This window comes from Lepidochelys olivacea (genome assembly GCF_965140295.1).
Source record: "Lepidochelys olivacea isolate rLepOli2 genome assembly, chromosome: 9".
Lineage (NCBI taxonomy): Eukaryota > Metazoa > Chordata > Testudines > Cheloniidae > Lepidochelys > Lepidochelys olivacea.
Window position 1 is genome coordinate 9,780,561 of NC_140419.1, and position 12,041 is coordinate 9,792,601.

The 12,041-nt window shown below is 39.3% G+C and overlaps 1 protein-coding gene across 4 annotated transcripts in view; it reads right to left on the bottom strand.

Moving 5' to 3' along the window:
* The window catches only part of ATP11B (ATPase phospholipid transporting 11B (putative)), a 123,991-nt gene that overhangs the window by 19,291 nt on the left and 92,659 nt on the right, over positions 1–12,041 (bottom strand). For all 4 annotated transcript variants that reach the window (XM_084640014.1, XM_084640013.1, XM_084640016.1 and 1 more), the window contains exons 24-26: positions 8,745–8,872; positions 4,912–5,050; positions 109–174 (exon numbers count right to left, since the gene is read on the bottom strand). In XM_084640014.1, coding sequence (XP_084496140.1) covers positions 109–174; positions 4,912–5,050; positions 8,745–8,872 — 333 coding nt within the window. The remainder of the gene's footprint in view (positions 1–108; positions 175–4,911; positions 5,051–8,744; positions 8,873–12,041) is intronic.

A 12,041-nucleotide genomic window follows, 5' to 3' on the forward strand; every position in this document is an offset into this window, starting at 1 on the left:
AAATTATTTACCATTCTTCATAAGTATCAAAACCAACTTTAAACTGACAAATTATTCTGTATTTGCCCACATTTCCCAAAATGGAGAGTAAATATTATACTACTGTACCTTCACTGTAACAGTTATAACCATAACAGTAAAGACCAAAGTACCGAAAGTCCAGTTTCCAAACATCTAAATAAAATACAAAAACAGAAGTCATTGCACAAAATCATTTTATAGCAGTTGTAATAAATTATAGCTATTTGAAACCAGCTACACTAATGAAACCTGTGATTGTTCACTAAGTATAGTTAGTAGAGCAAGAAGGGTAAAGCACAAACCACAAGCAAAGAAAAAATATAATTCCTATTAAGAGTCACAAAATGTACACCCCACTAGTAAGGAATCTTTTTCCTTACCACCACAAATCTACAGCAGAGGATGACAAAACCAAACCAAAAATGAGATGGTAGGAAAATGAAGTTACTAATCAACCAATTATGTGTGAATATCCAGCTAGCCATGACTATCAATGGGAAGGTATTCCACTTTAGTGTAAAAGCAGTAACTCCTCAATTACGAAGTTTAAACATTAAAGGTTATTTTTAAAATGCAACATCATTGGAAGGTTTAGTTTTTCCAAACCACAATCTTCATAATTCAAAAATAATGGTGCTGTTATGTTCTTCAAAGAGAACATTAAGAAAAGAGACACTTTTTTCTCGAAGGCTGATAAAATGAAAATTTAATCCCAACCCTAAAATACTTCTAAAGAATCTACCGCTTTCATCATCCCGTCCCAATATACTAAATTATCAGACCTTGGAACAAATTCTCCAACGTCAAAATCCCAGCTCTAACAACAGGTGAGGATGCTGTGTTTGTTTCAACTGTGTACCCACATGCTTCACAAACACATATCACCCTTCTACTTTGCCTGCCTGTACTATTCTCATGAACAAGCAGGTACTGAAACTGAAGAGACTCTGCAGCACCTAGAGGCTATGGTGACTGACACTCTAAATACTTTAAGACAGAGAACAGAATTCTTGTCAATTTCACTTCTTTACCATTCATTAGAAGTAGGCAAGCATGGATAGTGCAGGAAGACACTACCTGCAGATATGCAACCAAATTCATCACTTTGGAATTTGATAGTTTAGTTCACCAACTAGAAAGCTAGGATTAACATGGTTGCAGCCCTTGTCATAGAGAACTGATTTTAAAAACAAAAACCCCCCTCAAGTGGACCCCCCTACACCCAGTGCCTTGCTATATGAGGAAGAAAAATAAACTTTCAGCTCGGTAACCATGAGATTAAACTACTGCTATTATGAGTGGCCCATGAAAAAAAGTGTCTTAATTTACACTACCCTTGATGGCTGTATAGCTGCAATGCAAAAAATTAACAAATTCTTGCCACCATTTTTATTTTTGAAAGTATTTAGAGAGTAGATGCTGCATCCTTTAATTTTGTGAAATACCAGATACAATATTTTGTATCACCTTCTCTTCTTCTAACATAAATCTTACCATTTGCCTGTTAGGTTTCAATATCTGACGACATGCACAGCATGAAAAAAGGGGGGAAAAAGTAGAACTAAAAAATCAAGTTGAAGTACAGCGTGTCATGACGTAAGGCTATTAAACCTCAAAACACACATTTACATACTCTGCTCTAGAAGCTAACCATATGTTGTATCTATACGAAGTAAATTGTTCCGTTTGGTGCTGTGAAAGTCTACCATTAAGTCTGTACTTAGGCACTTAGATGTACCAGAACCAATAACTGCTCGGAAATGGATTGATCCAGTGGGGAAAAGCTATATTGAAAAACTTTTTCCATTCAATAAAATTCAACAAAAGCAAGGTCTCTATGAATGCACAAGCAGAAAGTCATATGGTCTTTACTATGTTACACGAGAGGAGAAAATACATATCTCAATTAGTAAAGATATTTTGCTCAGAGGTTCAACTATTTTAATGCCTCTGTCAAACATCTCATAAGTGGATGGGTACTCTAGCTAGCTGTATTATCACCACTAACTTTTCAGCCTGCACCCTATCTAAATTCTGCTCTCTCTAAACAGAATTTAGCAATTGTTTCACGTTCTCTCTGACTTTAGCCACACAAAATATTTTTGGTCATTGTCCATTCACCAGAAAATATGTATCATTTGCTTAGGAAGCTGGGGTAGAGCTCACATTCTTACAATAAGGCATCTTTAAGACTATGGGAACATTCAATAACTTTAACAGATGTCTTTTTTCTAGCACCTGACTGCCATAAATGGAAGCTATGGAGGGAAGTTTTACTGAGGTCTGAGCAAGAATGAATGAGAAGTCTATGGCAGACATATACAGAATATAACAGATTGACAATTCCTGCCATCAGTGGCAGCACTCATTTGGAAGACCTAAAAAACCTGCCATACTGCAAGATAAAAGAATATGACTGTATGCACTGAAATTCATTTATTTTACAAAGTATATATGTGAAAGGTGCTCAGTTACAGCCTCACAGACTGAAATCTTCTTTCTTCATAGAACAGGTAGCATGTGGATAGTGGAAATGTGAGTTTCCCCACATCATCACAGAAAGAGACCACCAACTTATTTCACATTGGCCACTGGATGGAAAAAGGTCACTGAGATGGGGAGAATTTGAATCAGTGACATAGAGAAGAGATCTATATTCCATTACAAATTTACTAAGTCGAACAGTCCTCTTTGCTGAAGTTATTTGCTGCAGGAAAAAAAAAAATCTAACTTCTAGGATAGGACTTAGTTCTCCTGTTATTTGGCATTCAACAATTAAGGTACACAAGGCATGAATCTCACTGAGGACAAGGTAGTAGGTAATTAAACGTAAGAAATGCCTAATTTGTACAGCCACCTGTAAGAAAAAACACTACTTTCTGATGCTAAATGCTAGTCCCACAGAAGCAGCAGTTGCCCATTAGTATCAAACACACTGCAAGTTGAGTAATGATGGAGGTAAAGGGACAATGGCCAGTTGACCCTGGACAGATTCTAGAAGAATCTGGTTTTGTTTTTCTTGTTTTGGTCTAGCAGTAAAAAAAGAAATCCCAAGAATTGATGTGTTAGTGTCCTGTAATTTAAAAAGGTTAAAGATTAAATACTACTAATTCTACTAAAACAAAAGTTTTAGTCTTCCTGACATATTTTCACTTTTAAGTATTGAAAACTAGACTCTCTTATTCCATTTCATGACCCTGAAGGAGAGTTCATCATTGATACCACAGCCACTTCTTTGCTGAAGACTTCATGTTATTGGAAAACAAACTATTTACACTTCACGCATATAAATTTAACGACAGACTATCAAATCTGTCAAAATGATTTATAAAAGACTAGCTAGAAGAGTGAATAAAGAGTTTGAAAAATTGTTTAAATCACCAAACCAGTCTAAAATTTCATTATTTACACAGAACCAAAAGGAGTCCTGTTAGACATTCAGGCCAGAAAGGACCATCATTATCATCTAGTCTGACCGCCTGCACATTACAGGCCACAGAACCTTGCCCACCCACTCCTGTAATAGACTCAAAAGCTCTGGCTGAGTTACTGAAGTGGTCAAATCATGATTTAAAGACTTCAAGTTACAGAGATGTTAAACGATGACATTTTGAATCCTAATATGTTGGTTCCGCAACAACTTCAAAAGAAGCCTTTCAGCACATGCTCTGAGGGGGACAATTTTTTTGGAATAAAGATATACGATTATGCAGAATTACTCTGACAATTAAGAGTTGCACAGGGTTTTTTATTCATTATCCAGAAATGCTCATCTGGAAGGATCTCTCTTTTAATGCTTGAATTTCTGTACTTCCGAGAGTGGAGGTATTTATATAATGCTCTGTCATCTTTAGTCATAATTCACTGGTAGTTCAAACACATTTTATTACAGGTTTTCATGTGATATAAAAACTCAGTAATCCATTTAATTTTTTTGTGGGTTTTTGTTTGTTTGGGCTTTTATGAACATTTGCTTTATAGAGCAGAACTTCAGAGTTACGAACTGAGCAGTCAACCACACACCTCACTTGGAATGGAAGTATGCAATCAGGCAACAAGAGAGACCCCCTCCTCCCCCCACAAAAAAGCAGCCAATACAGTACATTACTGTTTTAAACGTAAACTACTAAAAAAAATAAAGGGAAAGTTTAAAAAAAGACTTGACAAGGTAAGGAAACTTTCTGTGCTTGTTTCATTTAAATTAAGATAGTTAAAAGCAGCATTTTTCTTCTGCATAGTAAAGTTTCAATGCTGTATTAAGTCAATGTTTAATTGTAAACTTTTGAAAGAACCATAACATTTTTGTTCAGAGTTATGAACATTTCAGAATTACAATCAACCTCCATTCCCAAAGTGTTCATAACTCTGTGATTCTACTGTCACTGGCTTATATAAAGGGAAAGTTATGTAACCAGAAAGTGTACAGATGTTCAGTAATTAGATAGAACAGCAATGGTATTTCATAATCACTATCCAAAGATTCAACATTTCAATTATTTACTATATTAGAAATAAAGCAGATAGAATCTAATCCATGAGCAGGGATCTTTCTAGGATATCAGTTTATTTTGGACAAACATTCAGGTATTAGCCAAGGAGCAACAGATCATCATATGAATGATCTGTTCTGCTGCATTTACTTCACTTTAATTTCAGGATCTTTTACTGCCTATAAGGGAATAATGGTAAAGCACATTTTGTATTTATTCAGCGTAGAAGGTATTCTTAAGGTCTAGAAAAAAGAAGTCTACTGGTTTACTGTTTACATTTACAGAATACAGTGTGACTTTTGCACTGCTAGAATACACTAATTTTACAGAAACCATGCAGAGTATATTAAATTAAAAAAATCACTGAATACACTGTCTTGCTATTTGTGAACTATTTTACCTGGCCATTTCCCAGCAGAGAAGTGTCTTCTCCCATCAGAAGATATGAGCCGTAGAAGAAAACAAATGCATGGGAGAACCCCAAAATGGTCCAGTAAAGAAACGGTTTAAAGCCCAAGAGTGCATTTTTCCTAATGTCTCTGTGGAAATAAAACAAATTTTAGATTTCAAATTTTCTCCAAATAACCGATCAGCTAGCTACTGAAACTGCAATTTACTCAAAACAATAACATTCATTCTCTAACTTTGCTGAGATGCATTTTTAAAAAAATGCAAAGAAATAAAACAATTATTTAAGGGACAGGTAACTGGAAACCTTGAAACCACTGATAGGATTTATTTCCCATCTAGGCAAGAACCTCTAAATCACCTTTACAAACATCCTTGTGAGTGGACTATTATTTTTATCTCAATTTTATGGGAAAACGTAGGCAGAAAGGTTAAATGATATGCCTCAGGCCATAAGAGAAATCAGTGGGAGCTCTCTCACTCCGAGTACCCCGCTTTAACCACTTAGCATTTTTAAAAAAAGTTGGTCTCAGCCCATTTTCTAGTGGACAGGTGTCCAATTAAAAAGTTGCTAACAGGAATGTCAGTGACAATTGTATCTGAATGGCAGACAACGAAGTTCCTCCTTCCCCAGGGTGGCAGGATCTGCCTCCTAGGCCCTGTAACCTTACTATCAAATATTGGCTAAAAGATTTTTTAATCTGCATTGTATTTTCTTTATGGGTACTTATATGCTCCCATTACTGTAGAATCTGAGCATCTATTTTGTCTATATACTTTTATTTCACTTATTACTTGATACAAATAAAAAACGCCACAAAATAAATTTTGACAGATGGTTCTACTTAAAACATCTTTGGAGATGACATGAGTGAATTTAGTTTTCGCTACAGTACATTTTTCTGTCTCCAATACGCAAAACTACCTTCAATAACTAAATATAATTTAGAAAGTGTCAGCTGATCATTAGAAGCTAAAGGGACTAAGCACCACCAACAATATCACAACTGTGTAATGCGGTTAGTGTGCTGAAGAATGAAGTACCACATGCTTCCACTAGGTGAATTCTAGTCCACAAGCACAAACTGCAGAGAGCAGAGGAATGAGGCACATAGTAACAACTAGATTTGAGGGGGTAGGCTGAGATTGAGAGACAATAGGAAGAGAGTCACACAAGGATAAACACTGTTTTCTCCCAAACTGCCCTTCACTGCAAGGATTGCCACCTGCAGCCCCACCACTGATTTCAGATGTGAGCCGACAATGATTGAGAAGAGGAGGTTACTTACCTGTAACTAGAGATTCTTCAAGACATGTGGTCCCTATCTGAATTGCACTGAGGGCACTTTACATCCGGAGCATCTGAAAGTAGTAGTGTCTGTTGGTCCGTGCATGTGCTTTTGCTTCGCCTCATGGTTTTGTCCAAGGTGATAAAAGATGGGGCGGACCAATCGTGTCTCCAGTTCCTTCACCAACACAAATCCAACAGATCCGCAGCAGAGGGGAAAGAGGGCAGGATGTGGAATATAGAAAGGGACCACACATCTCAAAGAACTTCCAGTTACAGGTAAGTAACCTCCTCGTCTTCAAGTGATGGTCCCTATTCTATTCCACCTCGGGTGACTAACAAGCAGTACCTAATTTGGAGAAGGGTGTGAGGATGAGGATGGAATGGTTGAGTGGAGGACAGCTGTGCTGAACGAAGGATTCACTGCAGAGTTCTACACCAAGGCGTAACATATAGTGAAGGTATGTACCAAACTCCACGTGGCCTCCCTACATATTCTCTAAGTGGCACATTGTGGAGGGTGGCCATGGTGGATGCCAGGGCTCTCATGGAATGGGCCCTCACCCTGAGGAGTGGAGACAGTACTGACAACTGATAGCATAGTATAATGCACCCAGAAATCCATCTGGAAATTCTCTGTGTGCTTGGCCCTTAACTCTCTCTGCTATTGCAACAAACAATCTAGAGGACTTTCTGATCAATCTTGTCCTCTGCAGGTAAAGGCCAAACCCATCGTACGTCAAAGGAGTGAAGTTGTCGTTCCTCTTCTGAGGCATGAGGCTTTGGGAAGAAAGCAGGCAAGCGGATGGTTGGCTTTGGGAAGAAAGCACGCAAGGCTGAGATGAAACAGAGATGAAGTTTGGTAGCAACTCAGGATATAGGCACAGGGAGACTTTGTTTTTATGGGAAGTGGTGAAAGGGGAGTCCACCATCATGGTCCCAAGTTCCTCTACCCTTCTCACTGAAGTGATAGCCACAAGGAAGGTGACTTTCATGGAAAGAAGGGACATAGAGCATGAACCCAGCGGCTCAAAGGATTGTTTCATCAGTGTCAACAGGACAAAGTTGAGGTCCCATTGGGGAGCAATAGGTTGTACAGGTGGAAACGTTCAGAGGAGGCCTTTCCACAACCTAGTAGTTAACGGATGTGTAAATAGGAAGTATCCTTCCCTGGGGGGATGGAAGGTGCTGACTGCCATTAGGTGGACCTTCAGAGAGTTATGGGCAAGCCCTGATATCTTTAAGGATAGGAAGTAATTCAAAAGAAGGGGAATCTCCACTTCCTCTGGGGAAAGCACCTTCGGTTCGGCCAAGGAGGCAAAGCGTTTGTACTTGGCCGGGTAGAAATGCCTAGTGGACTCTTTCCTTCTGCTCGATGTCCTGCACTTCCGACAAGCACTCTTGTTCTAGAGCAGATTCCCGCATCCAAATACCATGCTCTGAGTTTAGGTGTTTGTGGATCGGGATGTCTGATGCTGCCACTGTGTCATGTTAGCAGCTCAGGGAAAGTGGGAATAGGAAGTGGGGCGCGAGCTGACATGCAGAGAAGGTTGGAAAACCAGAATCGTCTTGGCCAGAATGGAATGATCAGGATGACTGTGGCTCTTTCCTGCCTGATATTGTGGAGTGTTAGTGGCAGGAGTGGTAAAGGAGGCCAGGCGCAGTTAATTTGGTCCGACCAACGGAGTAACGGGTACAGCATGGGAAAGACTGGCAGATACCGCACCTGGATGAAATGTGGGCTTCTCTCAAGCAGTAGAGGCAGCACAGATGTTCGTCGCTAATCGAGAAGGCAGGCAGGCAGGAGGCACAGATTTTAAATCCATGAGTCTTTGGCATAATCCAGTACCCACACGTGGGTATGTGGGTGGGAAGGGTAACCAGTAAACAGATTCCCCCAAAGTCTCAGTTCTACTCAAAAACACTACTAAAAAGCTAAAACTATGTTAAAACAGTAAAATCAGCAAATAGTACAAGAAAATCAAATGATATACAACTCTACACTTTTTAAGGTGTGTCACACACGAGAGGACACCAGTAGTTCCAACTTGGACGATGCGATGGTGAGAAGAATCTGGAGATGCAGTCGGTCCGCCCCACCCTTTATCACCTCAGACAAAACCAGGAGGAGAAGCAAGAACACATGCACGAACCAATGGACACTTCTGCTTTCAGATTCTCTGGCTCCGGATGCATGGCTCGCATGTGTGAACCCTCAGTAGAATACAATAGGGACCACCATCATTCGAAGAAGAGTTCAGTCTTTTCAAATCTTAACATGGGAATGGATATAACAGATGTGGCTGTTGAATCACAAAAACCATTTTTTGAAACTAATCTAATATTGGAAACGTCATTTTTACAAGTTTTTCTTGAAGGCTGTTAAGTTATACAAATACTGGGGAATCTAAGCAAATGCAGTAATTTTAGCACATTAAGCTATAACTACAGAAGACATCACTTTATTTTACTTTATTAGTAAGTTTTACTACTGACATTCTACTAGGTCCACATTTAGTTACAAAGGGTATGCATACCTATAGAGTGTTGGCTTGCTCTGTAACACATGAGGGTGAACATGCTGTTCAAAAAGACTGTACATCAGAATAGGCAAAGAAGTGAAACTAATGTTGTATAAAGTCAGGTACACACTGTCATAGAGCGTCTGTAAATGGAAGTACACTTAATTAGTTTAAGTTTTTAAATACAAAAATGGAAAGAGTGGAAAGAGTTTCAGAACAGATATATAAAAGCAACAGTAGCAGCAAATCCACCTAATCTCATGTGAATTTGCACTATTTAAATCTGTTTTAATATACAGTGTATACATGAAAGTGCATTCCACTGTGTGTTAAATCCTATTACAATTATTTTTTATTTGTATTACTGTAGCACCGAGGAGTTCCTGTTATGGACTAGGACCCCATTGTGATAGATACTGTGCAAACAGAACAAAAACTCAGTCCCCTACCCCGAAGAATTAATAATTTAAGCAAGTTCTAGCTTGGACATTTGTGATCATTCTTTCCTATGCAAATGTGAAGTAATCTTCCAAGTTCAGGCAGGTCTATACTTAAAAACGCTTCAGCGGCGCCTCTGCACTGGTGCAGCTGCGCCGATGTAGTGCTTGAGTGAAGACGGCGCTACGCCGAAGGGAGAACTTCTCCAATCAGCATAGCTAAGCCGCCTCTATGAGAGGCGGTAGCTATGTTGCTCAGAGAAACCCTCCCATCGAAACAGTGCTGTCTACTCTGGAGGTTAGATCAGCATGACGTTGTATGGAATCTGGGGAACACTTTAGGATATTATGAATACCAATATTGTAAAATTGCAATGAGTTATGCCAGATATGCCATGTAAGATATCTGCAAAGATGTTACAATTTGCCAGATATGATAATCTCATTTGTGTGTTTTGTATCACCTTTGTATTTTGGGTTATGGATAGAAGAACATAAGAACGGCCATACTGGGTCAGACCAAAGGTCCATCTAGCCCAGTATCCTGTCTTCCGACAGTGGCCAATGCCAGGTGCTCCAGAGGGAATGGACAGAACAGGTAATCACCAAGAGATCTATCCCCTGTCCCAGCTTCTGGCAAACAGAGGCTAGGGACACTATCCCTGCCCATCCTGGCTAATAGCCATTGATGGACATATCCTCCATCAATGTATCTAGGTCTTTTTTGAACCCTATTATAGTCTTTGCCTTCACAACATTCTCTGGCAAGAAGTTCCACAGATTGACTGTGCATTATCTGCCACAAGTACGCCTTGTTTTTTTTTTGCTGATACAGACTAACATGGCTACCACTCTGATTCCGTTTGTTTTAAACCTGCTGCCTATTAATTTCATATGGTGACCCCTAGTTCTTGTATTATGAGTAAATAACATTTCCTTATTTGCTTTCTCCACACCAGTCATGATTTTATAGACTTCTATCATATGCCCCCTTAGTCGTCTCTTTTCCAAGCTGAAAAGTCTTATTAATCTCTCCTCATATGGCAGCTGTTCCATACCCCTAATCATTTTTGTTGCTCTTCTCTGAACCATTTCCAATTCCAATATATCTTTTTTGAGATGGGGCGACCACATCTGCATGCAGTATTCAAGATGTGGGTGTATGATGGATTTATATAGAGGCAATATGATATTTTCTGTCTTATTACCTATTTAATTACCTTATTACCTATTACTGCACATTGAGTGGACGTTTTCAAAGAACTATCCACAATGGCTCCAAGATCTCTTCTTTGAGTGTTAACAGCTAATTTAGACCCCACCATTTTATATGTATAGTTGGGATTATGTTTTCCAATGTGCATTACTTCGCATTTATCAACACTGAATTTCATCTGCTATTTTGTTGCCCAGTCACCTAGTTTTGAGAGATCCTTTTGTAGCTCTTTGCAGTCTGCCTGGGACTTAACTATCTTGAGTAGTTTTGTATCATCTGCAATTTTGCCACCTCACTGTTTACTCCTTTTTCCAGATCTTTTATGAGTAGGTTGTATAGGTCTGGTCCCAGTACAGACCCCTGGGGGACACCACTATTTACCTCTCTCCATCCTGAAAACTGATCATTTATTCCTACCCTTTGTTTCCTATTTTTTAACCAGTTACAATCTATGAGAGAACTTTCCCTCTTATCTCATGACTGTTTACTTCGCTTAAGAGCCTTTAGTGAGGGCTTTCTGAAAATCTACATACACTATATCCACTGGATCCCCCTTGTCCACATGGTTGTTGACCCCCTCAAAGAATTCTAGTAGACTGGTGAGGCATGATTTCCGTTTACAAAAACCATCTTGACTATTCCCCCCAAAAACAATGTGCATCTATGTGTCTGACAATTTTGTTCTTTACTGTAGTTTCAAACAGTTTGCCTGGTACTGAAGTCAGGCTTACCGGCCTGCAATTGCCGGGACCACTTCTGGAGCCCTTTTTAAATATTGGTGTCACCTTAGCTATCTTCCAGTCATTTGGTACAGAAGCGGATTTAAATGATAGCTTACAGACTGTTAGTAGTCTTGCAATTTCACATCTGAGTTCCTTCAGAACTCTTGGGTGAATACCATTTGGTCCTGGTGACTTATTACTGTTTAGCTTATCAATTTTTTCTAAAACCTCTTCTAGTGACACCTCAATCTGGGATAGTTCCTCAGATTTGTCACCTAAAAAGAATGGCTCAGGTTTGGAAATATCCCTCACATCCTCAACTGTGAAGACCAACGCAAAGAATTCATTTAGTTTCTCCGCTATGTCCTTATTGTCCTTGAGTGCTCCTTTAGCATCTTGATCGTCCAGTGGCCCCACTAGCAGCCTATTTAGCAGGCTTCCTGCTTCTGATGTACTTAACATTTGTTTTGCTATTACTTTTTGAGTCTTTGGCCTTCCTAATTATATTTTTACACTTCATTTGGCAGAGTTTATGCTCCTTTCTATTTTCCTCACTACGATTTAACTTCCACTTTTTAAAGGATGTTTTGCCTCTCACTGCTTCTTTTACTTTGTTGTTTAGCCACAGTGGCTCTTTTCTGGTTCTCTTACTACTTTTTTTTTTCCTTTGGGGTATACATTTAAGTGGATATGTATGTATGTCTGTATTACAAAACTTGTGCTATGCTTCTGGGTGACATCCCCAGACAATTTGGCATCAGCACTGCATAGCCTGCTTGATGGCACATTAAGGACCATCAGCTATACAACTGACCCATTGAGAGAAGGCAAGGGATACACCTTATGACTCAGCAAGGCATGCCTATGGACAGAACTCTAAGGCTTCCGAGCCATGTGCTAGGCAGCTTGTGTTTGTGACAAAGGAAGCACAGGCCAC